The sequence below is a fragment of the Podarcis muralis genome, chromosome 5, assembly GCF_964188315.1.
Source record: "Podarcis muralis chromosome 5, rPodMur119.hap1.1, whole genome shotgun sequence".
Lineage (NCBI taxonomy): Eukaryota > Metazoa > Chordata > Lepidosauria > Squamata > Lacertidae > Podarcis > Podarcis muralis.
Genome location: NC_135659.1, coordinates 79,307,315 through 79,334,839, shown reverse-complemented (window position 1 = coordinate 79,334,839; position 27,525 = coordinate 79,307,315). Strand labels below are relative to the sequence as shown.

The 27,525-nt window shown below is 45.2% G+C and overlaps 1 protein-coding gene across 1 annotated transcript; it reads left to right on the top strand.

The window, feature by feature from the left end:
* The first annotated feature begins 937 nt into the window (after positions 1-937).
* On the top strand, positions 938-27,522 carry PABPC1L (poly(A) binding protein cytoplasmic 1 like). Its single transcript, XM_028735050.2, has 16 exons — positions 938-2,940; positions 5,862-6,073; positions 7,267-7,460; positions 8,048-8,163; positions 10,150-10,289; positions 11,522-11,616; positions 12,778-12,915; positions 14,782-14,877; positions 16,285-16,548; positions 17,753-17,843; positions 18,691-18,819; positions 19,981-20,120; positions 21,521-21,614; positions 24,571-24,701; positions 26,109-26,197; positions 26,449-27,522. Exons 2-15 carry the CDS (start codon positions 5,881-5,883, stop codon positions 26,190-26,192), a joined length of 1,905 nt encoding a protein of 634 aa, XP_028590883.2. The 5' UTR covers positions 938-2,940; positions 5,862-5,880; the 3' UTR covers positions 26,193-26,197; positions 26,449-27,522.
* The last annotated feature ends 3 nt before the right edge of the window (positions 27,523-27,525 follow it).

Below are 27,525 nucleotides of genomic sequence, written 5' to 3'. Positions count from 1 at the left end.
AGGTTCAGAGGCTTAGTGAGAGCAGCATGGCAGGCAAATTGATAGCAATTTTTCATTGGCTCTGTGTCTAGTGGCATTCAGGCACTGAATCTGGTTAACTGAGCACGAGACTTAACCCCAGCCAGTTGATGCAGATTGGACAACAGTTATGGGGAGAGAAGTTCCCCAACAGCTTCTTAGAAGCACAGTCTCATCTGAGTAGTGGGAATGACATGTTATCAGTAATACATTAAATTTAGAACGCACTGCATCTGTAAGAAATTATTTTAGTGTGGAAGTCCCTACACTTTGGAACTCCCTGCCTATTGACTTCAGGCAGGTGCCTTCGCTGTACTGTTTTCAGTGCCTGCTTCAAATCGTTTTTGTTTAGGCAAGATATGTAGAACACTGACATGTGTTTTAATCTGGTTTTTAGTTTATTGTTTTGTTTTTGTAAACCACTTTGCTGTTTGGTTTGGTTTTACAATCAAATAGTATGTAAATTTTGTGAAATAAACAAACATACAAAATTTTTCAGTGTCTGATTTACCTCTTCACTCTTCCTAGGGAAGTCCCAAGAGTTACGCTTACTTTAACTTGCCTTGCATATGTAAATTGCTTAAAGATTCTACTTACAATCGAGTTGAATTTAAATTTTGTTCAAATGAAAAAAAGAGAGACTGAAATCTGTGTCTTCCCATCCCCGCCGCGGGGATTCGAACTGCCGACCTTTTGATCGGCAAGCCCTAGGCGCTGAGGCTTTTACCCACAGCGCCACCCGCGTGTGTTACTTTTCATGAATCATTTTTTCATTCCAGCGCATATTGTGGTTCCTCTAAGCTTGTTGCTACCTCCCTCTTGTTCATAGATGGTGTTATTCTGGCTACATAAGAACAGGCATTTTTTTTTTTTTAAATCACTTTTAGTACATAGGAGTCAACATAGTTTAATTGTTTGTTAGGAAGCATGTAAAGTGACTGTTTCCAATGGGCTGTAACAAACAGTCATACTCAAGAGTAGACCTTTTGAAAAAAGCAGGATTATATTTTTTAGTTTCTTTTCATTTTTAATATTTTACTTCCTTATGCTTAGAGGACAGTTTTGCCATGAACTTTCCTTCTATTTATGCAGCTGGTTTTTATGCGGAAAGTTTACTTTGATACTTAAAAGGATGCTCTCTTTAGTTGTTAACTGTGCTTTACAGAATGTATTGATTCTCTCATATTTGTTGCTTATTAAGGATGTTTTAATCTATGGATGGAGCCAATGCTAGTCCTACTCATAGTTGACCCTTTGAAGTGAATGGGCATGGATCACTTAATTTCAGTGGGTGTACTCTTGAGTAGAACTTGACCGGCTACAACTTTCTCTTGTAACCTATGTACTACATCTAATGCTGGAGGCAATGTGCCCCCAGTCACCATTCCTGGAAATCACAGGTGGGAATGTCCCAGATCCTACCAGTGGTGTAGTATCTGGGAGGCACAGGGGTGGTTGCCCTGGGCGCAAAATTTCAACACCCTGTGCTGCCCGAATACAGCTGTGCACTTCTATTGTTGGGCTGTGTTCGCTTCTCCATGTGAACCAGGAAGTGGCCTATCCCCAAAACAGAATGACTTGAATGTACATATGTACTCTGCCCGTTTCCCTCCTGTTCTCTTTGTGTGGCGCTGGACATTGGCAACCCATGCTATGCCACTGGATCCTGCTTTTGGTCTTCCCATAGGCACCTGTTTGGCCACTGTGAGATGGGCCTGATCCAGCAAGCTCTTCTAAGGTCCTTAAACCACACAGAGAGAGCAATTCAGCATAGGGCCAAGAAGATTGCTCTGTCAGTGTGAGCATTTCTGCTTGCCGGATTCAACCACCTGCCCTCTCCTCCCCCTGCATGCTGTTCTGGGGTGGGGTGGGGGAGCTCTGTTGTACTAGTGATGGTCTTTGTACAAGTTTCTACTAGTGGGGCTTGTTACAGTTGAATCCCACCCCCTCCATTTTGTTTAAATGGTACATAAATGGTCCAAATAACTAAACAAAACTAACTTGGGTCCATTAATTTCAATGGCTGTACTCGTGAGTAGAACTAAGTAAGCTCAGATTAGTATTAAACAAAAGTCTATACAGACTAGGTTTATATTTAAAAATAAATAGATAAATCCACAGCCAACCACTTTCCTCACCCACCCCTAGTTTTTAGAAGGGAAGTGCATAGCTTTCATCCCAGAGTTGAATTCCAGTACCTCTTTCTTTGGAAACAAACCTGCAGAGTAGGCAAGAGGGTGGAGTCTGTTTTGTAGTATTTTGAAGCCATGAAGTGTCTTATAAACGAGTGGATGACAACCTTCACTGCTGGTGTTGGCATCGAAGCTCACAGGAGCACAAGACCCAGCTTCCCACCCTGAACACTTAACAAAACAGCTGGTTTTATTGCCTTGCCCTGTACTTCTAACTCTGGAGGGACTGGCAGCATGGTGTGGGGTCTCAGGAAAAGCCACAGAGGCCTGTTCTTCTCCTGTTTCTTGGTTAGCCTAACTGATGCCATTTTGCATCTGTAAAAAACTACCTGCTTTAGAATTTAGGAGGGTGAGCCACAAATAAGTGAAGACCAGATAACGTTGCTAGGCGATTTTCAGGAAATCCTCCCACTGCCAGGCTACTCTCCCCTTCAAGGTCTCCAGGCAGAGTGTCCTGTTTCAGTCAGCGGGAGCAGCTGAATAAACGAGCGATTGTGGGAACCTCCTCTGTCTATGGCATTTATTGGCTTTTCAGTGACCAAGGCAGCTTGGACCCGATTAGCGGACCCCAACAATGGCTGGAATGGTTGGAGCAGGTGGTGGTGCTACAGGAAGTGGCTGGCCACACCTATGAGTGAAGGGGGCGGGGCAATGTATTTCTGAGAGCTGCTCCCACATTAGGGAGGACCAGCCCTGAAGGTGAATGTTTGCTGGCGGCCTTGCGTCACATGTGAGTGCTTTATGGGTTGGAGGGGAAAGCTGGCTGGTGGGAGGGGTTGGGAAATCACGAAAAGGCAGTATATTGTTACATGTATAGCCAGGTTCTATGCATGTTTACTCTTAGTCGAGATTTCAGGTGAGCATGTTCCCAAATTAAGTGTGCAAAGAACTGCAGCTTGAAGTTGAGCCAGTTTAATGCTCCACTAGTGTTTTAACTAAGAGACATACTGAATTTGGAGTTGGCTTTCTAGATTTGTTTCCTACCTCATCTCCCCCACCTTTCAGCCGAGACAAAAGTGAAGTTGTGGATTTAAGCAGACACATTAAAAGCACAGGAAATACCTGCCTTGGCAGTTTGTGAGAAGGATCTCGAGCATGAGTCAGCAGTGTGATGGAGATGCAGAAAAGGCAAATGTGGTTATTAGGCTTCATGAGTAGAACCATAGTTTCCAAGTCATACAACGTAACCCTGCAGTTTGCTGGTTGTAACCTAGGCTGTGACTCAGGCCTAATTTCTGATTTTCCCAATGTGTGCCGTTCAGTGTGAGACCATTTCTGGACAGAAAAATCAACAAAGCAACCAGTTAAAAACAAGCCTAGTTACTTTCCACAATTAGTTTCCAATTGCTTAGTTAGTTCTTTATACAGCAACCAGTTAAAAGGTTTCCCCTTAATTGTCCAGCAGGAAGGAAAATCTAAAGGTCAGGAACAAGACTAGGAGGAGGGACCCTCAAGGGGAGTTAACAAACACACCCTAAACTTTTCTCTCTGCCCCTAACGAAGTTTGTTTTATAATGCATATTTTTCTCAGCAGGACTCTCCCCAAATGCTTGACTATGGTTACAATCTAAGTGGTTCTTTGTTTGTAAACTTGTTTTATGGTATTGTGATACAAGATTAAAACTGGGTTGTTTTTTGCTGTTTTTTTGAGAACACCAGTTTTCAACTTTTTAGTTATAACTTAAACTGCTTCCTTTCTTTTACACTTGTTGGTATCCCCATGTTCACTGTATCCTTGTCATCTTTTCCCCCCTAGGAAACAAAAAATATGCCAGTCATTTAATTCCTGGTGTAAATTTTCTCTTAACTTACCTAAGGGGCTATGTGAACATCAAATTAACACACACTTCCTGCGTGGAGGAGCAAGGGGGAAGGTTGCTGCCTTTCCCTGGCCCTCAAATCCTCTACCAATGAGTTGGCAGTGAATTGACTGACACCCCTCTCCACCCAAAAAATGCCCCCACCTAGAAATGTGGCTGCCTCACCTAACAAGGAAGGCTGGCTATAGGAATATGACACAGCACATCTTTTGGGAGTCATCCTTAAATTTATGCAGTGCTGTGCCCAGATCCTCTGTTAAGTCTTACCCCACTTGGCTCCTGTAATCTGCTGGTGAGCATTGGACCCTATATGACACCATTGAGTCCCAAAGTGGGAGATATCCCCCTATTGTGGGTGGGGGTGGGTGGGTTACCTAGAGGGGCCCCTCTGAGAGGCAAGGGGGCAACAGGGGAACTTTGAAAATCTGACATCGCTGGATCAAGTTCATCAGTTTGGTTGAACTGGTTAATTAAAACTAAATCGTTCTAATTGGTGTGCAAAGAAATGTTCAGTTATTACCGTTTTGAATTGTATTGTGTCCTTATCTTCCTTAAGTGGATTGTGCCAACCGCTGTTCTGAATAATAATTTTTATAGGGTAGGGGGAAGTGGAGATGAGTTTATGGAACCGAGGCGGCATGAAAAAGTTTGGGAACCTCTGTATTACACCCTTCCACTCAACCTGTTGTGTTCCAGAAATTGTTGGCCAGCAGCTCCCATCATCTCAGACTAGTGGCCCTGCTGGGTGGGGCTGATGGGAGTTGCAGGTCAAAACAACTTGAGGATGTTGGGACCATAAAATCATAGAGTTAGAAGGGACCCTGAGGGTCATCTAGCTCAACCCCCTGCAATGCAGAAGTCTCAGCACATGGGTTATAGATCCCTAATGCACCATAATTTCTCATGTTCTCTCTCTCTCTCTCTCTCTATATATATATATATACACACACACACACACCCGCTTCCGTTTATTATTACCTATGGTGTATTATGGTGTGGAGGTGCTATCCAAGGGGGCAAAGAGTTTGTAATAGTGCCTGTATGGGTTGAATTGTTGCATGAGCGGACTTCCCCCTTCCTTCTCCAGAGAGTCTCCTGAGTCCCAACCCTCCAGACAATCTTATAGAAGCAAGGGGTGCAAGTGCCTCTGCATGAGCGGAATTCTGTTCTGCTAAGCATGAAACTTGTTGGGTGCAGCTTTGCATGTCAGATACCTTGTATAGGGGACGCGGGTGGCGCTGTGGGTTAAACCACAGAGCCTAGGACTTGACAATCAGAATGTCGGCGGTTCGAATCCCCGCAACGGGGTGAGCTCCCGATGCTCGGTCCCTGCTCCTGCCAACCTAGCAGTTCAAAAGCACGTCAAAGTGCAAGTAGATAAATAGGTACCGCTCTGGCGGGAAGGTAAAGGGTGTTTCCGTGTGCTGCTCTGGTTCGCCAGAAATGGCTTAGTCATGCTGGCCACATGACCCAGAAGCTCCCTTGGCCAATAAAGCAAGATGAGCGCCGCAACCCCAGAGTCGGCCACGATTGGACCTAATGGTCAGGGGGTCCCTTTACCTTTACCTTTATACCTTGTATAAAATCTATGCAGACGTACTAATATATATTAGTAAATACATGTGTTACTCCTATTTACATTGCATGGGCAGGGAGGGGAGGAACTTGGTGAAAATGACTCTGGATATAGTGGGTTTCATTTGCAGGCAACTTCAAGAGCTCAGTCAGAGGTTTGCATGGAATCTACCCAATAGAGTCCTGGTATTTTTGCATCTCTAAAGATCCCTGTTATGCTGCTTGGGAGTAACTAGATTTTGCTTCATTTCCCAAGTTAAACTGCATGATTGACCATGAATGCTAGTGGCCCAGGATATCCGCTAGCCTCCCTCTATGTGGGCGACTTGCACCCGGATGTAACGGAAGCCATGTTGTACGAGAAATTCTCGCCTGCTGGACCAATACTGTCCATCAGAGTTTGCCGAGATGTCTCCACACGCCGATCACTAGGTTATGCCTACATAAATTTTCAACAGCCTGCTGATGGTAAGTGAGTGAGAACTTCTTCTAAACTCTCAGATATTGTCTTTTGTTTGCATCAAGTATCTTTGCTCCATTCTTCAGCTGAAAAGACTCCCAGGGTAGATTACAGATCAATAAAAAGTAATACTGTGTTGCCTGGGGTCAGAGGCTATCTCAAAGGCAGGACACGAAAGGAAAAGGAGCAGAGAAAGAAGAGGGAGGAAACTCAGGCGCTAGTTAATAAAGTTCTTATAATAGTGGAGAGGGAAATGGTTTGGTGCACAGGTGGGGAGCCTGCAACCCTCTGGATGTTGTGGACTCCAACTCCTATCAGCCCTGGCCAGCATGGCCAGGGGTTGCTGGGAACTGTAGTTCACCGTCATCTGGAGGTCCTCAGGTGCCCCATTGCTGGTCTGGAGAGAGAGGGGGATCCAAATGTTTCTGGTTTCAGCTGAGCCGATGAAGTGGCTCTGCTTCCCAGGGCTGCAGCCTGATAAATCCATGTTGTACGATGTGCCCATGACTACTAAGTCTTCCTTTGGAAAACGAAGCAAGTTTTGCCAGGCAAAAAGGCAACTCAAGCTCTGCTTTCAAGCAGAGTTTGGGGCTCTACAGTACTCATTTAGGGGATCTGAACATTTAGAAATTAGCTGGCAAGTAACCTTTTGTGTTCCAAGTAATTTCTGGTAGCTGTAAGATAAGTGTTGAGCTAAACCGAAGTGAAAGGAAGCTTCAGCCTTGCCCTGTTCACTAGGCCACAGTGTTTAAGATTAGCCATTGCAGATGTCCCACAGGAGGAGTGAAAAATCTGTGGATTTATCTCCCATCAGCCCCAGCCAGTGACGCTGGTGGTTAGTGGGAGTTGCAGCACAACAATATCTGAAGGGTCATATCTTCCCCAGTCCTGCATCTAATGGCCTTTACCACTTGACCCATGATGCAGCTATGGTCTTGTTTACAGATGGTTGACTTAGAAACCATGGGAAGTTATTTGTACCTACAGCTTCCAGTCGTGTTTTCCAGAAGCCAGAGCTTCTCTTCTTAACACCAATTTCTTAAGCCCCACTCCTGTCGAAAGACTTTGCAATCTTCCCTGTTGGTAGTAAAATGAATGTGCTCACACACAGCTGTTTGCAAGGTGAGAGACTGGGCTTCTTTGCTTCCAGATTTCGGTTTTTGTTTCTGTGTAAACAAATGAGCTTTCCCTCCCCTGCTAGCTGAGCGGGCCTTGGATACCATGAATTTTGAAGTGATAAAAGGCCGACCCATTCGCATCATGTGGTCCCAACGGGACCCAGGACTCAGGAAATCAGGCGTTGGGAACATCTTCATCAAGAACCTGGACGATTCCATTGATAACAAAGCTTTGTATGATACATTCTCAGCCTTTGGAAATATCCTTTCTTGCAAGGTAGCTATGCCACTGGCAGAAATAACATCACCTGACCTGCTTCTAGCATTTTAGTATATGTGTTGTCTATAGTTCCTTTTATCCTGATCTATTCAATTTTTGACCAGTGGTTTCTAAGCACTCTGGCTTCACTTTTGTGTAATAACATTTGGTGGGTGGTAATTTAAAATTCAAAACAATCTTGAGGTAGCCTCTAGGCAAAACACTTTGGGCAATTTCCCACCCCCTCTAGTATCACAATGGGGATAGTCCCTTGAATCTCAGAACTTCTCTGCTGGTCCAAAGAAACAGGACTTCAGTGCTGAGAGAGACCTCATTGAATTAGACACCAACCCCATTCTGATTTTCTTCGAGTTCTTTTCTCTCTCTCTTTGAAACCAAGGTTTTTACTCATTGCTGATGGGCCCCATTGATTAGGGTTGCACCAAAATGTGTCTGGGACTCAGGGTCACTGTTTAGGGGGGCTTTGTAACCATTGAGCAGATATACGTGTAAACTGGGGGGAAATCAAGGGCCCATCTTTTTCGTTTTCAGTTGTATGACTTCCTTTTTTTCCTCTTCCCTCATACCCACCCATGTCTTAACAGGTTGTTTGTGATGAGAATGGATCCCGAGGTTACGGCTTTGTCCATTTTGAGACCCACGAGGCAGCAAACAGAGCAATTGACACGATGAATGGAATGCTCCTCAATGACCGTAAGGTGTAAGTGGAAGCTTGGGTTGGGAGCTAGGGTGCAGGTATGGGTGAAGTGGGTGACTGCGAGATCAAATGTTGTTGACTCTCTTAATATGTTAGATGCAGATTAGCATAGATCCTTATTGTGAGTTTTTTAAAACACTCTTTAAGAGAAGCATTCCACACATAAATAAATAACAGAGCCCCTCTTATGTGAGTGTCTGGAGGCGGTTGGAGGATGGATGGCAGCTAACAGATTGAGGTTGAATCCTGACAAGACAGAAGTACTGTTTTGGGGGGGAAAGGGTTAGGGTTAGGCTTAGGGTTACTCCCTGGTCCTGAATGGGGCAACTGTGCCCCTGAAGGACCAGGTGTGCAGCCTGTGAGTAATTTTGGACTAACAGCTGTCCATGGAGGCACAGGTCATTTCTGTGTCCAGGGCAGCTGTTTATCAGCTCCATCTGGTACGCAGGCTGAGACCCTACCTGCCCGCAGACTGTCTCGCCGGAGTGGTACATGCTCTGGTTATCTCTCGCTTGGACTACTGCAATGCACTCTACGTGGGGCTACCTTTGAAGGTGACCCGGAAACTACAACTAATCCAGAATGCGGCAGCTAGACTGGTGACTGGAAGCAGCCGCCGAGACCATATAACACCGGTCTTGAAAGACCTACACTGGCTCCCAGTACGTTTCCGAGCACAATTCAAAGTGTTGGTGCTGACCTTTAAAGCCCTAAACGGCCTCGGTCCTGTATACCTGAAGGAGCGTCTCCACCTCCATCGTTCTGCCTGGACACTGAGGTCCAGCGCCAAGGGCCTTCTGGTGGTTCCCTTGCTGTGAGAAGCCAAGTTACAGGGAACCAGGCAGAGGGCCTTCTCGGCAGTGGCACCCGTCCTGTGAAACGCCCTCCCACCAGATGTCAAAGAGAAAAATAACTACTGTATCAAACTTTTAGAAGACATCTGAAGGCAGCCCTGTTTAGGGAAGCTTTTAATGTTTAATAGGTTATTATATTTTAGTGTTTTGTTGGAAGCCACCCAGATGGGCAGGGTATAAATAATAAATTATTATTATTATTATTATTATTATTATTATTATTATTATTATGCAGAACACAATAAGGGTATAAGCACAAAGGAAAACCAAGGTTAGTAAAAGGTGCAACAAATTTCCTTGGAAACATGTATCAAATGATAGAATAACAAGAATATTTGTAAGTAAATGCAAGTATCCAATATTTTATGGCAAGTTTAGCATGCAAAACAGTTCATAAGGTCACTAATTCGTTTCCCCTGTGAGTATAGAAAATGTGCATTTCCAGCAGCAATACAGTTGGCCGGAAGAGCAACAGCTCAGCCAGACTTCTGCTTCTCCCACCACTTCTCCTCCCAGGAAAACCCACTCTTTCACATTGAATTGGATTTTGGGTTTTCCTTGGATTGACGTTTGCCCCAATTCAGCACTAAAGAGCTAATTTTCCTGGGGCAAGTCGTAGGGCTAACAGAAAACCACTCAGACCTGTATTTGGAAAGGACAAGTAGGAAACCACTTGGAACCATGCTTTCTAGGCATGGGACGAATGAAGGGGGGACGAGCCCTCACTGTTTCATGTGCTCTATAAATCCTTTGCCTAGAAGATGCCTTGCCAAGTCACAGTTTTCTGTACACTGCCTTAAGAAGAGCAGTGGTTACAGCTGAAATCCACCCTGCGGGATTGATGCAAAATACAGGCATGAGCAATGTTATCACTGCTGAAGCATCAGGCTCTCCTAGCTTAAAGGTCTCTAGAGCTGCACCAAACAGGGATAATCCTGCCTCTCTCCTCATGACGGCGTCTCCTGAGCACTGACAAGGCAAAACTGGGCACTTGTGGCTTTTTTAGAGCATGGTGATCGATAAAGCTGCCTCAGTTCTTGCCTACTTAATATAGCTTGGGAGGTTTCCCTGACCTCATCGCATGGTACACTCAATGTATTCTAAAAAGCGGCTTCACTGTTCACCCTGTTTACAGGTTCGTAGGCCATTTTAAATCTCGACGAGAGCGGGAAGCAGAATATGGCGCCAAGGCAATGGAATTCACCAATGTCTACATCAAGAACTTTGGGGATGACATGCATGATGAGCGACTACAGGAAATATTCTCAAAATTTGGTAAATGCAACACTTTGAAGTATAGTGATTGGCAGGGAAGTTTCAGCCTGTGGGCCTAATTAGGCCTGCCAGACCTCAGAGACTGGGCTGCCAGGCTATTTTGGGTGAACAATGCCCCTGTTTCCTGAGCCTGGTGTCATATATGATGCGAGGTGCACCTTTTGCAAATCTGCTTCAGAGGATCGGGGGAATGCTTTGAACAGGGTTCCGCCAGCAGAGGAGAGGAGAGGAGAGGGAGAGAATGTTCTGTTGCACAAGGAGAAATCCTTGCCCTCACAGAACGTTCGCCTTTATGTTGGATTCTGTTGTTGTTGTTGTTGTTGTTGTTTAGTCATTTAGTCGTGTCCGACTCTTCATGACCCCATGGACCAGAGCACGCCAGGCACTCCTATCTTCCACTGCCTCCCACAGTTTGGTCAGACTCATGTTTGTGGCTTTGAGAACACTATCCAACCATCTCGTCCTCTGTCGTCCCCTTCTCCTTGTGCCCTCCATCTTTCCCAGCATCAGGGTCTTTTCCAGGGAGTCTTCTCTTCTCATGAGGTGGCCAAAGTATTGGAGTCTCAGCTTCACGATCTGTCCTTCCAGTGAGCACTCAGGGCTGATTTCCTTAAGATTTGAGAGGTTTGATCTTCTTGCAGTCCATGGGACTCTCAAGAGTCTCCTCCAGCACCATAATTCAAAAGCATCAATTCTTCGGCGATCAGCCTTCTTTATGGTCCAGCTCTCACTTCCATACATCACTACTGGGAAAACCATGGCTTTAACTATACGGACCTTTGTTGGCAAGGTGATGTCTCTGCTTTTTAAGATGCTGTCTAGGTTTGCCATCATCTTTCTCCCAAGGAGCAGGCGTCTTTTAATTTCGTGACTGCTGTCACTGTTGGATTCTACCCATATGTAATAAGAGATTGCGGGTAAGATCCATTTTGTGTGTGTGAGTGGACGTCTCCTTCATCTTCCCACTACATTTCCTGCATCCTCCCAAATCTGCTCCCGAGAATCCCTCAATCCTCCAGGCCAGATTTTGGAGGCATGGATGAGGGGGAATCCATTCCGTCAACTGGATCTGTTCTGCTGGCAGACAGGCAAAACAGTTCTGTCGCGCTGGTGGACAGGCACCACTGGATTTCACCCAATAGCCCCAACTGCATGGCACCAACATAAGTCTATTGTAACTTGTGGCTCCAGCAATGTCACACTGTCTTAAAGTTTCTTGTTCTACTTTCCAGGAAAGACGTTGAGTGTCAAGGTGATGATGGATAATGCAGGTCATTCAAAAGGGTTTGGGTTTGTCAACTTTGAGAAGCATGAAGATGCTCAGAAGGCAAGATGGTCTTTGATCTATTTGTCTGTGCCCAATGCTTGCTTGTTCCTGTTTCAGTGAATGTAGCTGTCAAGATGGAGCTGAAGACTTGTTGGTGGGAGAAAGACCTGACTTGGATGTGTGTGCACCTAAAGGAGTAAATGGGCTTTCTCCACCAGGGACCTCCCTGTTTTGTGATCATAAAGTTGGAGGAGGCCGTCTAGTGTGGGAAGTCCCAGAGCTAGAGCAACCCCAACAGATGGCTGCATATAGCTTCTGCTTAAAGACCTCTCACAAGGGAAAGTCTATCCAGTTGTTTGATCATTGGTTCCATTGCCAAACTGATTTTACCAGCGAGAACTGTCTCCTAACATTTGAGTGAGATGCAGCCGCTGGTGCAGCAGAGGAAATGAAATCTTGTCACATTCACATCATACACTTAAAGGCTTTCCCGCAAAGAATATTGGGAACTGTAATTTGTTAAGGGTGCTGGGAATTGTAGCTCTGTGATGGATAAACTACAGTTTCCAAGATTCTTTAGGGAAGCCATGCCTGTTAAAGTGGTGTAATTGTGCTTTAAATATATGGTGGGGACTGCTGAATCTGTCCTCTTTTGGGTGACAGCTCTTCAGGTATTTCATGAGTGCTGCTGTTGTGTGTTCTCTCAGTCTTCTCTGGACCAAACACACCCCAGTTGATTCAACCTCTCATTATAAGATGTGGATAATAATAATAATAATAATAATAATAATAATAATAATAATAATTTATTATTTATACCCCACCCATCTGGCCAGGTTTCCCCAGCCACTCTGGGCAGCTCCCAACAAAATATTAAAAATAGAAGAAAACATCATTTCTACACTCCTGACCATCTTTGTTTCCATCCTGCGAAGCAGTTCTAGTTTGTCTATGTCCTTTTTGCATATGAATCTCTCTCATGTTCGCTATGAATGCATGATGGCTACAATACCAACTAAATTGCTCTTGGTGGGGGGTAGGGGGATTTCATTGCTTAGGATAGCTCAGAAGCGAAAGCTTTGCAAAGATCATTACAAAATTAAAACAGAGCAAAGGGCATCTTTCTGCAAGACGGATGTGTGGTCCATTGAGGGGTGGAGTTAGTCGTGGGACTTCTTCCTTATGCACCACCCTCTTTGTTGACACCTGGTCTCCTGGCAGGCTGTTGAAGACATGAACGGGACGGAGATCAATGGGCGAATGGTGTATGTTGGCCGAGCTCAGAAGAGGATGGAACGTCAGAGTGAACTGAAGCGCAAATTTGAGCAGATCAAGCAGGAGAGAGTAAACAGATACCAGGTAATGCTAAGTGACAACGAGGTCATCAGGTGCGGCAAGGTACACTTTTTTAAAAAAAGCAGCACACCTGCTGACTTTCAAAATCTCAAATGCTGCGGTAGATTTGCCATACCAAAATGGTCATTTAGAAATATTTATTTATTTGTTTGCAGGCATCGTTTCTATTACTGCTACTAATAAATTTATTACCCACCGTTCACCAGCAGAAGGATTACAGCAATTTAAAACCCAGTACCCAAAACAGTGGAAACACATTTCAGCCTGTAATTGTATGTCCCCCTTGGTCTACAATAAAATAATGTAAGGTTAAAATATGAAAGATCACAAATTCAGTAAAGGCGGTAAAACAATTTCCAGGATTGAACCATTATTATTCCGTAAAGTAACTGGGCCATGTAGCGGAAATCCACATTTCTCAGTCCTGTTTCACTGAGAGCTAGTGAAGGATAAGCAGCTTACCAGGTCGGGTCATTTGTTAGGCCATTTCATGTCTATTCTTGACTGGCAATGGTTCTCTACAGTTTCAAGGGTCTCGGGCTTCTGCCATCACCTGCTACTCCCTGATTCCTCTAATGGCAGATGCCAGGAATTGAACCGGAAGGCCCCTTCACGGAAAGCATGTGCTGTGTTGATGAGCTGTGGTCCCTTCTTGAGGCACAGGTTGCCTGCAATTGCAGCGCATGGTAATGGTTCCTGTTTGTGGCAAGGGATGAAATTCATTGGGTTTTATGTCGATGCCTTTTAAAAAAAAATATCAATGAAAATATGGCTGGTTTGCTTATCCTGAGAGTTTTGGTAACACAGATGCATCCTTGAGGTAAAAGCTTTGAAGAGTGCCTCCAGACACTCTCTATTTTGTTTGTGGGATTCAAGCACATACAGTGATACCTCGGGTTACATACGCTTCAGGTTACATACGCTTCAGGTCACAGACTTCGCTAACCCAGAAATAGTACCTCGGGTTAAGAACTTTGCTTCAGGATGAGGACAGAAATCGTGCTCCGGAGGCGCAGCAGCAGCAGGAGGCCCCATTAGCTAAAGTGGTGTTTCAGGTTAAGAACAGACCTCTGGAATGAATTAAGTACTTAACCCGAGGTACCACTGTAATGGGAATTTAGGATTGTGCAATTAAAGCAGATTAAAGGGCTCTGTCGCCTGAGCATAGCAAACTCGGATGACGTTCATTGAGAGAAAGCGCAATAACGTTATAAAACACTACACAGGTGATGGGTAGTAACAATTTAGCGCTATTCCCTCTTACAGGAATCTGATCTTTACATAAGCTGTAGTGTATATTATATTGAGGTGTTGGCAGTGTTAGAAACTGAGATATGAAAGCTAGGAGCTAAATGGCACCTTAAACATATTTTATGGGTGCAACAACGGAATGTCTGGGCATGCTTTTTAATAACAAGAATACAAAGCTGAGAATGAATGAACTGCAGCTAAAATATTATGTCCATTTTTCACATGGTATAGTCCTTCCCGTGCCCATCCCCACCCCTAATATTCTTAAGAGGGCCTCTTTTCCAGTCTTCAGAGTAGCTGGAAGTGGGGAGGCAGAAAAAGGTCCTCCTTTCCTCCCACTCTGCAGTTTTAATCTGAAATCTTAGGTGCAGTACTGTGCCCAGAGCTCAGAAACTGCTCACGCTAATGAAATTCCCTGTCACAAAATGCACCCAGAAGAATGGGAGTTTTGAATGCTGGGTGCTGGTGTGGATGGCATTTGGTTCCCTTCCAGCCTTATGATTGAGTGTTGGAAACATTATTTTTGTGTGCATATTTTAAAATGGAAAGCTGCGGCATAAATGTTACATAAAAAATATTATGAACACATGGGAAAGTGTCTGTGCTTTTTGCTCCTAGGGTGTGAACTTGTATGTAAAGAATCTGGATGATGGGATTGATGATGAACGGCTGAGGAACGAATTTTCTCCTTATGGAACTATCACTAGTGCCAAGGTAAGATCTATGGTGGGTATTCAATGTTGACCCATGTTGAATGTTCCATCCACTCAAACATGTCAGCTTCTCAGATGGAACAACCCCCCCCCCAATGTTTTAGGGCGTTCTCCCTGCCCCAAGCCAATTTCAGGGGGCACAGGGGGAAGGGAAAAGCCCCACTGCACAAGTGGAAGACCTTGTGCAAGTCTGTCACTGATGGGACTCATTAGGTGAATCCTGCCCCTTAAGTTTGTAAACAAGTATCTTTTGTCTGTGAAACTTTCATTCAGACCATTCCATTGGCAAAGACTCATGTGATTGATTGCTCCTTCCATATTCCTCCTTAAAAAATCAAAACACAAAAACACTAGGCTGTTGTTGATTTTTAACATGCAGGGATTTGGGGGTGGGGATATGGAAGGAGAAATTGCATGAGCCTCCCACCTATAGTCTGAAAACAAGGCAGTCCAGAAAGCAGTCCAGATTTGCTGCCTCATCTGCTGTTTTGAGGCTGAAATTGCCACTGGGATAATCCAGTGATCTGCCCCATCCACTCCTTGCCTTCTCTGCAATGATTCCATCTGGAATTCTGGCTACTGGACTACTTTCGTCTAGTCCTTCTAAAAACTATAGCGCTCACAGAAGCAAGGCAACCAAGGCAGTGAGGCATGGCTGTGGGCATAGCTGTCAACCTTCCCTTTTTTTGCGGGAAATTCCCTTATTCTAGCGCCGTTTCCCGCTGCTATCCCGGATTGTTAGATATCCCGTAGATTGTCCCCGGGACAGGTGAGGCTGCTGATCCCTTATTTTCAAATCTGAAAGTTGACAGCTATGGCTGTGGAACTGCTGACAGAGTTATTAGGAACTCTGCAAGCCCCCAGTCTGGGAGGTGTGGAGGCCACTGTGTGCGAAATCCAACTAAATAGATCCACCAGCACATTGATGTTTAGCTGCCCAAAGGTACTTCTCCTCCCTGTCTTCTCCCTAAGTCTATTTCTGGGGGCGGGGATCTCCAAACTCTCTACAGCAGATTTGGTGCGGATGCATCTACAAGCCTATTTAGTTGGAGACCATCCATGAAGTTTTGAAATTACCAGTCAACAGTACATTTAGTTATGATAGTTTGCTTGAAGGTGTGTGCCGCCATGTCTCCCCTGCTCCTATGGCAGGGTACAATAAATGTTTATTGTAATAATGGCTCAAAGCCTCCCCATTTAGTGAAAACAAGGACTTTTAGTTGACCTTTGTTCCTATTGAGTTTGGTGGGACTCAAGATCAGTTCACCCCAATGAGTATATTTGTGTCTGTTAGGAAAAGTTGCCAATTATTCCGCTCATCTCGATGTCCGTGTCTCTCTGCCTGTGCTCTTCAGACTGCCATTTGCCATCCACTCAGTGGACTCAGTGTTTTAATTTTCAATTTTAGGTGATGACAGATGGTGGACACAGCAAAGGTTTTGGGTTTGTATGTTTTTCATCCCCAGAAGAGGCCACAAAGGCTGTGACTGAAATGAACGGGAGGATTGTCAGTGCCAAGCCTTTGTATGTCGCCCTTGCTCAGAGGAAAGAGGAGAGGAAAGCTATTCTCACCAACCAATACATGCAGAGACTAGCTACCATGAGGGCCTTGCCTGGTCCAATCCTCTGCTCCTTCCCTCCGACAGGTTATTTCCTGCCCTCCCTTCCACAGGTAAGATTTGTAAAGAGGCTGCTATTACAGCTTACTTCTATGAAACCCATTGACTAGCACCAATGGCAGACAAGATGCTATTGCACTGCAACTTAGTGCACTTTGCAAATCCATTGCATTCCAATCTAACTGCCATATTGGGAGATGATAGGCTGCATGTATAAAAATGGCTTTCACAGATCAAACACCATTAAGAACTTTTTATATCTCTGCCTACATCACCACAAAAAAATAAATAAATCTTGCAATAGAGTCCACCCGTTCAGCTGCGAGTTGTTCAAGCCAAAGCAGCCATGGCTTTCCCCACATAATCCTGGGAGCTGCAGTTTGTTAAGGATGTGTAGAGTTGTTAGAAGAGCCTTATTCCTCTCCCAGAGCTACAATTCCCAGAGTGGTTTAGCAACCAATCCCTCTTCACGGGGAACTCTGCAGGTCCCAGAATCCTATGGGGGAAAGGATGTGAAAAGGAGAAACAGAGTCTGTAGCTCAAGTTTCCCTTGGGTGGCCTAGACGAAAGGTCAACCTGGAAGACCTTGTATGTCTCAGCCCAGCAAAGTCTGGGCCTTCTTTCTTCTCAGACTTATGTTCAAGAGGTGTCATTTCCTCCCTCAGGCATTGAAGGAGAACATGAGCCTGAGCCTTCCTGTGAGTTTATTACATATAGTGCCAAACTATGGTTTAGGGGACGCGGGTGGCGCTGTGGGTTAAACCACTTGCTGATCAGAAGATCGGCGGTTCGAATCCCCGTGATGGGGTGAGCTCCCGTTGCTCGGTCCCTACTCCTGCCAACCTAGCAGTTCGAAAGCACATCAAAGTGCAAGTAGATAAATAGGTACCGCTCCGGCAGGAAGGTAAACGGCGTTTCTGTGCGCTGCTCTGGTTCGCCAGAAGCGGCTTAGTCATGCTGGCCACATGACCCGGAAGCTGTACGCCGGCTCCCTCGGCCAATAAAGCGAGATGAGCACTGCAACCCCAGAGTCGGCCACGACTGGACCGAATGGTCAGGGGTCCTTTACCTTTACCTTTACCTTTAATCTGCCTCAAGTAATTCTCAGGTGATGGTTCCTTCAAAGCTACACAAAAAGAACTGCTACATACCTTTTCAAATTCCAGCCTTGGTGCTTTCGGTAGTCCAAGCTGCCCCAGATCTGATGTGACGACAGTAATGTATCTTCTTCCTTTGTTTTGTGGTCTTTTTTTCTAGCCTCAAACCAGAACTACTTTCTACAGTCCTAGCCCTGTTGCCCAAGTCCGCCCTGTCTCCCGTTGGAATATGCAGCCCTCCAGGCCTCCCTGTGAGTTTGCTTGCTTGTTTTTTTAAAAAAAGACTTGGCCATCCTCAGAGCATGTGGGTGAAGGTTGCACTTGGTATGGAACTCCTACCATGCTATTGGTTGGTGCTGGGACCTCAGTATTTTCGTGAAGTCAGCATGCAGATTCAGTAGAGCACGGGGCTGGGGACCTGATGATGCTGGACTCCAGCTCATGGTCAGGGATCATGAGAGTTGGAGTCCAACAATAGGTCGCAGGTCCCCATCTCTGGGTTTGAGGAATGTGTGGTGGTCTTAATTCTCATTACTGAAAGTAGACCCACAGACTAAGCAGAACTGCTAAGACACAAGGGGTGGTGTTCAATTAAGTTCTGCTCAGAATAGACCCATCGGAATTACTGGAACTAACTTAGCCATGTTCATTCATTCATTTTATTTTATTTTATTTTATTTTATTTTATTTTATTTATTTATTTTTTAAAAAAATATTTCAGGTTTATACATTTCACTAATTTTACAATCATTTTAACATTTCAAAACTTGACTTCCTTCCCCTTCTTTCTGTGGTTCTTTAAACATATTTTTAATATCTTCTGCATATCCAAATTAACTTAAATTTGCTCATTCATTCATCTACTTTAAATATATACTCTTATAAAACTGCACCTTATTACAGTAATCCTGCCAATGTTCATATCTGTTTACAATTTATCTGTAAATATTCAATAAACCATTTCCATTCTGTAATAAAAAGTTGGTTACCTCGATTTCTTATTCTTCCATGTTCACTAATTTATGTGGATAAAACGTCTCTGAATGCCACCCGCTTCTTATGCCTCCAAATTCTGATGAAAGTATTCAATGTTTTTAGCATCCTATCACCCAGCCAGCCCGGTCCTGAGGACTAGTGCACCTCCCAGGCGCCCACTGTCCAACATCAGCACCATGAGACAAGCGTCCACTCAAGCTCCCAGGGTATCTCCCAATGCCCAGAGAGTGGGTAAGTTAGGAAATGCTGATAGTTCATCATCAAACGGAATGGTGCGTGCCTGTGTGCTTAGATGCAGGTGGCAATTATTTTATGCATAATCCAGTTTGGGGGAACCTGTCACAGTGTAGCATTACCAGGAAATGGAACCTGTGGCAGGATGATGGCAATGAGGGTAGGCTGAGTGGGAGCTTTTCAGTTCTATGGGCAATTAAGAGATTAGGTACACAAGTTGCTCTTACCATGCCTCCTCCAGACCTCGGTGCTGAGGTCCAGCACCGAGGGCCTTCTGACGGTTCCCTCACTGCCAGAAGCCAAGTTACAGGGAACCAGGCAGAGGGCCTTCTCGGTAGTGGCACCCGCCCTGTGGAACGCCCTCCCACCAGATGTCAAAGAGAAGAACTACCAGACTTTTAGAAGACATCTGAAGGCATCCTAAATATTAGGAAGAACTTCCTGACAGTAAGAGCTGTTCGACAGTGGAATTTGCTGCCAAGGAGTGTGGTGGAGTCTCCTTCTTTGGAGGTCTTTAAGCAGAGGCTTGACAGCCATATGTCAGGAGTGCTCTGATGGTGTTTCCTGCTTGGCAGGGGGTTGGACTCGATGGCCCTTGTGGTCTATTCCAACTCTATGATTCTATGATTCTATGAATGCAGCCCTGTTTAGGGAAGCTTTTAATGTTTGCTGTATTACAATATTTTAATGTTTTTTTGGAAGCCGCCCAGAGTGGCTGGGGAAGCCCAGCCAGATGGGTGGGGTATAAATAATAAATTTATTATTATTATTATTATTATTATTATTATTATTATTATTATTATTAAATAAAAGGATTATCAGGAGCTGGTGTAGGGTTTAGCCTTTGCTTCAATGGCATCTGTGGGTTCATCCTTTTGCTTGCTTTGTATACATGAATGGAGTGTTTTATTGCGGTAAGATTTGGATCACCCAATTGTGCTGACGTTGCAGTGGAGATTTTGAGAGGACTTCTCAGATTTATTTGCTGCAGGCTGTGGATGCAGCTGAGAACTGCCATCTTCCTCTCCCCGCCTTCTGCACCATTTTGGGAAGCCTGCTTTTAAAAAGGCTTCTGCAAAGGGTGTGTGGCATCAACGATGGGATACATCATCTCTCCTCTCTCTGTACCCTTCCAAATTGTTCCTGTTCTCATTTCAGCCAACATAGGAACCCAGACTATCAGCACTCGGGCATCCTCCTCAACAGCCCTATCACGCGGCGTTTCCCAGTACAAGTACTCTTCAGCCGTGAGGAATGCTCAGCCACTGGGCACCATGGCACCTCTGCCAATGCACCAGGTAACTCGCCTTCAGTTGTGGAACAAAGGATATTGTATAGACCATGTTTTCCTCCCTCCACTCCTTAATATGGAAGATTTTTCTGATCATGCCATTAACATAGGCTGCGTACACACCATACATTTAAAGCTCTCTCCCCCCCCCCCCCGCAGAAATCCTGGGAACTGTAGAATAAGGGTGCTGGGAATTGTAGCTCTGAAAAGGGATAAACTGCAGTTCCCTGGATTCTCTGTGTGTGCATCATGTGTATTTTTAAAGTGTGCTTTCAATGTATGTTGTGCATGCAGCCTTTAGAGTTTGGGCTTGTAGTGTGTTCTAGTTTTTGGCGTTTAATTGGTCTGGATTAAAGTAAAGGTAAAGGGACCCCTGACCATTAGGTCCAGTCGTGACCGACTCTGGGGTTGCGGCGCTCATCTCGCTTTATTGGCCGAGGGAGCAGTCGTACAGCTTCCGGATCATGTGGCCAGCATGACTAAGCCGCTTCTGGCGAGCCAGAGCAGCACACGGAAACGCCGTTTACCTTCCCGCCAGAGCGGTATTTATCTGCTTGCACTTTGACATGCTTTCAAACTGCTAGGTTGGCAGGAGCAGGGACTGAGCAACGGGAGCTCACCCCGTCGCGGGGATTCGAACTGCCGACCTTCTGATCAGCAAGTCCTACGCTCTGTGGTTTAACCCACAGTGCCACCCGTGTCCCTCCTAGGTCTGGATTAGTGGTTCCCAAAGTGGAACAGACCAACCAAAGTTCACACAGGTCCCCGTCTTTGATTTAGAGGAATGTGTGGTGGCCTAAGTCTGTGGGTCTACTTTCAGTAAAAAGAACTAATCAGAACTCTCTGCTAAGACACTTGGGGGGAGGGATCAATTAAGTTCTGCTCACAGCAGACCCATTGGAATTAATGGACCTAACTTAATTTCAGTGGGTAAAATTTAGCTGAACGCCACCCTCTTCTCATTTCTCCAGCTTCTCCTGATGAAAGTGTTCCTTTCATCAGGGGTGAGGTCAAAGCACTGGAAAGTTGCAGCGCCTGCTGTGGCTATAGAGACTGATGTGGGAGAGACATGTTTTGTTGCAGTTGGGGCAGATGAAGGCATCTGGCTGTGTTGCAGCCAATGCACCATGATGTTTCTTCTCTGAGCTCCTCCCAGCAGTCATTCCTCCTCTGGTCACTGCTGTGGATATGTGACCTGTCTCCAGACACTGTTGACCAGCAGTTAGGGAAGATGGGAGTTGCAGCCCCAACAGCAGCTGGTTCCTCTTATCTACTTTAGGGAGCTTCAGATGGTGCAGGAAAAGGAGTTTCTGCCATTGGAATCCACCTCCCCCCCCCCCGAGTGTCATTTAGGAACTCACACAAGGACCATGCTATTATTGTTGTCTTCTGTTTATTGGCCTGCAGGTTGTAGAACCGGCTGTCCGTGTCCACGGACAGGAGCCCCTGACAGCATCCATGTTGGCTGCAGCCCCTCCTCAGGAGCAGAAGCAAATGCTTGGTGAGTTGTGGTGCGTCGCCCTCCTCCATCGGCAGCTTGCCCTTCTGAGGCTCCCTGTTCAGCTAGCTAGCTAGCTAGCTATGTCTCTGGGCAAGAGTTTTAACCTTAAACTTGAAAGGTGCCGCTCTGTAGCTTGGAAACTGTTTTTGGCTTCCCCCGAATATGCAGGATCTGGCCGTAGTTATTCAGTGCTGCTGGCAATGCATTCTGCTCAGCTGGTAGAGCATGAGACTCTTAATTTCAGGGCTGTGGGTAGGAGTCCCACATTAGGAAAACACTACCCACAACTGTGATGAACAAACTGGGAGACGGTCTTCTTTTCACTGCCTTTTGTGGTTCTATTGGCTTGAGATTTCATTGTGGGCCTTGCTTAGTTTCATAGGCTTTTAGCACAGATCCACACCATATATTTAAAGCACATTAAATGCACGTTTAAAGCATATGATTTCCCTCCCCCAAAGATTCCTGGGAGTGGTAGTTTAAGGGTGCTGTGAATTGTAGCTCTGGGAACACTAGTTCTATTAGTTTGTATAGTTTGATTTGATTTTGTTTCTGTATTTCTGCCCTGAGACCTTTGCTTTAAATAAAGAAACGTGCAGAACCTTCAAATGGGAGACTAGAACGAATACAGTGGTACCTCGGGTTAAGTACTTAACTCGTTCCGGAGGTCCGTTCTTAACCTGAAACTGTTCTTAACCTGAAGCACCACTTTAGCTAATGGGGCCTCCTGCTGCTGCTGCACTGCCGGAGCACGATTTCTGTTCTCATCCTGAAGCAAAGTTCTTAACCTGAAGCACTATTTCTGGGTTAGCGGAGTCTGTAACCTGAAGCGTATGTAACCCGAGGTACCACTGTACTGGAAATGACGTTTGCTGATTGGTATAATTACAACCTAACATTGCAGAAGGGTCTTAGCTAGGGGAGGGGATGCTGCAGGATAGTACAGTGGTACCTCAGGTTACATACGCTTCAGGTTACAGACTCCGCTAACCCAGAAATAGTGCATGAAAGCAACCTTGGCAGCTGGTTGCATGGTTCTAGCAACCATGACGACACTTCAGCTGGAGCCCTGCTTTAAGGGACTGGCTACTCAGCCCGAGCCCTGTCAATCTCAGCTTTTCTCCCTAGCAACTGTTGTGGGTCTGGCAGCAGGGATCTCCGGACATGATCAGGTATCATGAGTAGCAGCTCTTTTCCTGCTGACGGAGCAGCTGCTGCTCTCCTCCACATGATCTGATGAAGCTGAGCTGCGTGCCAACTGCATTTGAACGGAGAGTTTCTTAGATTACTAACAGGCGGACTGCACAGGCTCTTCCTGTGCTGCCACCTGCTTTGGGTATTTGGGTATGCTTTGGGCATACTCTTCCTTTCCTGTCCCCATAAGCGTACTTAAGGAAAATGATGCTAATTTTCCTGGAGGGATTTTCCTTTTCAAGCACACAGCACCTCACTGTGCAAGCAGAAACTCCTGCTCTTCAATATATACTTTCCTCACACAGAATGGTTACAGTGGTGATGGGTTGAAGGAGTTTATTTCCGTGTTCCCTCCGTCCGTCCCTCTCTCTCTCTCTCTCTCTCTCTCTCTCTCTCTCTTGTTTCTGAAAGGTAAATCTTACTCCTTGCTGGAATTAGGGATGGGTCATTCTGTTTCTGGTCTCTCTCACTTTCTCCCGTATTCCCGAAATCCATCATTTCCCATTTCAATCTGCAGTTTTAAAAAACAATGCCGTGGACTGGGAATTTAACTGTACGCAGTTCCCTGTTTAGGGAAGTTTTTAATATTTAATGCTGTATTGTTTTTAACACTCGATTGGAAGCCGCCCAGAGTGGCTGGGGAAACTCAGCCAGATGGGCAGGGTATAAATAATAAATTATATTATTATTATTAAATGCATCACTGCCAATCTTATTCGGCATTTGTTCTGTTTCGTTTAAATAATAAGCAGGAGAAATCCTGGTTCTCAACAGGTCCACATTACATGGGCAAATAATTTATCCAGCTCTGCAAAAACCATACCCCTTGCAATACAATTAGAGATTTTTTTGGGGGGGGGGGACAACTCCCATTGGTGCCAAGCTGCTATTTCTCCACAATGACGCATTGCTGTTTCTCCAAGCGGCGGTTTGTGCAGTGACCTTACACAAGTTGAGCATTCGCTGTCGCATGAAGATGCCCTCCTCTCTGCTTTTTGTTTGCACAGCCAAATTATTGGCATGTGTCTATGCAAATGTGTAATGCATTATTGACATGTGTCTATGCAAATGTGTAGTGCTTAAAAGAAAAATAATGTATGAAATCTGACTTGAACGGGCAGTCAAAACTCAGTGTCAACAATGGCTGCATTGTTCACCGCACCTGAGGGCAGCAGATTAGCTTAGGGGGTGAAGAGCAGGCTATGTGCCCCACAGAGCTCTGTCTTTCCCTACCTTGTTGCTACTCCATGCCCCTCCAGTGTTTGCTGCCTGAAGCAGACGCCGCACACTGCTTAATGGTAGGGCCAGGTCTGTGTGCAGTCATTTAAGGAGAAAGTCTTTTACAATGCCTGCAGCAGCAGCTTGAAAACAGGGAGGATAATAAAGAGGTGTATCTGAATTTGCTTTCTCTTAAGACAGTCCTTCCTGGTAGATGTTTCCTTTGGGGGGGGGGACCTGCTAGATGGCAATGGATGTTAGTACCCTTATACATCCGGTTAAATTCCTGTAATCTTTTCAAGTGCTTTATTCTTTAGATATCCATGTACAATTTGTTTACCTCTTCTGCCTGCTCTCTTGCAACTCTGGGCCTCACCAGAACTTTTAAAAATGGTTTTTCATGTGAGAACTGAAGCATCCCCCCCCCCCAGTCTTCCTCCTGGGCCACCATTACCCCTAAGCTTAAAAAATGGAATGGGGCCAGCTCCATGGGGTTTTCCCACTCTGAATGATGCATGCTTCTGTCCCTTTTGCCTGTGCACAGGTGAACGCCTCTACCCTCTGATTCACTCATTACACCCCTCCATGGCTGGGAAGATCACCGGTATGCTGCTGGAGATAGATAACTCTGAGTTGCTGCTGATGCTGGAGTCTCCTGAATCCCTCCACTCTAAGGTACTGGGATTTCATGCTATAAAATAAAAACCGCTAACTCTGCCATTGCAAATCCCCAAATTTTGCAACTAAAATATATTGTGCTGGTTTGAGTTTTGTTTATCTGTAAAGTTTATGATATGCATACCTTCAGAATACGAAGGGTTTCTCTTTGACAGAGCTTGGAGTGGGGCTGTTCCCCCATCCCCAGAAGTAGGTGATGGAGCAGGAGACTATTGGGGAACTGAAATGATCCCTAAGGGCTGGGAGATTTTGAAACCCTGGTGGGATAACTGATAGTAAAAAGACTCCATCTCTGACTACAAGCCTTCACATTGTTGCTTTTTCCCATTCTGCCATCCCCAGCTGAGTCCATTTCTCACCGGGTTTGTACATGTGTGCATGTTCTAATTATTCCTGGTGCATTTGTGCCTTGAGCAAATGCGGTGTATGTTTGCGGATGTATCCCACACGGAAGCACATTTCCTCGCTGAGATTAAAAATTACTTTTTTTACTTATAAAGTGGCAATTCACTGTAATGGTATGTCCTGACTAGTTAGAGGAGAAAACAGAAAAGATCACATGACACATCCTTAATGTCTCTTTTGACATAATGCGGTGTGTGTGTGCGCGCGCGCTTGTGCAAGTATATGCAGCGGCTTCTCCTAGTTTTGGCTGGTTTGCAAAGACTGCATGTGCAGCCCTTTGAATGACCACCATGTTATGAGCCATTCCATTCTCAATGCTAGAGGAGCTATTTTTAAGCAGTTAGTGTTTCAGCTGCATAGGCTTTCGATGCATGAATAATAACTTAAGGAGATCCTTCCTGGATCAGGCAAATGGTCCATCTAGTCCAAAATACTGTTTTCCCATAGTGATGGCCGCCCAGAAGCCCCCCAGCCAGGGGCATGCTGTTCTTCAGCAGCTGATACTTATACGGTCTCTGAAATGTGGAGGCTAAAATGAATGTAGCCTTCCTACTAGTAAATCCAGTGGCAGATGGGGCTTGTCAACCTGGGAAGGTAGCCCATCTGGGAGAAGCAAAACACTTTATCCTTAACCTTCATTGCCATGTGGGGTATCTTCAGGAGAAGAAAAGTCTAAGGAATAAACTACACAGATCTGGAGTGGGGTCCCTAAGACTGGTGGATGGTGCCTTCTCTGCATTACTTTGGACCACATCAGTGAGGCTGGGAGGAGGGTCTTGTCGTCTGGGCAGCCCAGGACCTCCATACGCACCACCCAAGTTTAGCGCCCCTGGGAGGTCACTTCTGTGCTGCTAACGCAGCAGTGTGACTTCACCCCAAAGGCACACTCCATTGGCTCTTGAGACAGACCTGATGCCAACATCTGCTAGTAAGTCCTCCATGCATGTGTCTAATGCCCTTTTGATAAGAACGTTATGTGTTACAACAAACTTTTGTTAGATTGAGGAAGCTGTTGCTGTACTGCAAGTGCACCAGATCTCTGAAGCATCCCACAAGAGCAACTCGGCAGCATTTCTTCAGTGACCAAGGTGGGTTGGTAAGGAGTGCACAGCGATCAAGTGAGAAACTTGGTTTTGGCCAAAATATGTAAGCGGGAGGGAAGGAAAGCAGGCCCAAGCATTGCATTGGGGACCTGATGCAAAGACATGGTTCCATGCTGAGAACTAACACAGAAGGACCTATTCATACAATGTCATCTGCTTGGCAAGGTGAGGGACAAGTAGGAAAGTGTTGCAGTTGCATGTGTGAAGCTGACACTTTCTGCTTCACTCCTTTTTAGGTTGGTACTGATCAAATGACTGCTTCGACTTTGCCTGTTGCTGCAACCGTCATGTCTACACTGCTTGTGCAGCAGCTTCATTGTTACCATAAATTTGCTGCACGTGGTCTGGATCTCACTCAGACTCTGCCCAGCCGTGGTCCCAAAATACTGTAGGCACAACCAGTGGATTATCAATGGGCAAATTGAGCTCCTCTTCCCATTAGTCAGGATGGCTACATGAAACTTCTCTGTGCATTCTAATTTAGCGTTTCTCCATTTAACATATGCGTTTGCAGTCCCAAGGCACAGGTGGTTAATATATATTCTGTCCAACTATTTACTGGTATTTGGGGGGGGGGGTATATGTATATAAATATTCGTGCAAAAATCTAACCTTTTTTGAATCACTTTCTTTTGTGCACTTAAGGGTCGTTGCAGCTTCTTTTCCCACTAACATTGTATTCACACTTTAAGGAGTATTTTCACAGGTGCTTTTCTAGTAACTGCTTGTATGGGAAGGATATGTTGTGAGAATGATGTGGAACAAATTGGTTCCCACATTGTGTTAATTTATCAAAGCTGGTCATTTTTAAGTAGCCTTAAGCTTCAACCACCACTGGGGCCTGTGGCACTATTTTATTTGTTCGTGCTGCTGTTGACATGATAAAGGAAATGAAGCGTCACTTCCTTTATCACCAAGTCTTGTGTCAGTGTTCACTGTCTAACATGGCACTAACAACTACTCTGCTCAGTTGCATAGATCCATGGGCTGCCAAAATTACTGGGACAAACCATTGTGAGCTCGTTTGTTTTAAAGAAAACCAACTGGTTCTCGCACTTGACACATGTAGGAGGGGTTTTTGAATTGCATTTTTAAATAACTCTTATAGAGATGCGAGAAATGAATTCCTCCTCTCCTTAAAAACACTTTTCTTCTGCACTGTGTCATGCACATATCCTTTTTTCAACAGCCATGTGTGCATTCTGTAGAAATTGAAATATTTATATGTACTGTTACCTTTGAGCTGGGAAAGAAACTTTTGACTTGTTAAACACATGCCTTATAAACTTCATATCCTGGTAGCACATTAATAT

What these genes read in the sequence shown, in the direction of transcription:
- PABPC1L (XM_028735050.2), top strand. Translation starts at nt 5,881, where the DNA reads ATGAATGCTAGTGGCCCAGGATATCCGCTAGCCTCCCTCTATGTGGGC. An exon ending in AGCATGAAGATGCTCAGAAG is followed by an intron (nt 11,617 to 12,777) that starts GCAAGATGGTCT and finishes GTCTCCTGGCAG; the next exon opens with GCTGTTGAAGACATGAACGG. An exon ending in CTGAATCCCTCCACTCTAAG is followed by an intron (nt 24,702 to 26,108) that starts GTACTGGGATTT and finishes AACTTTTGTTAG; the next exon opens with ATTGAGGAAGCTGTTGCTGT.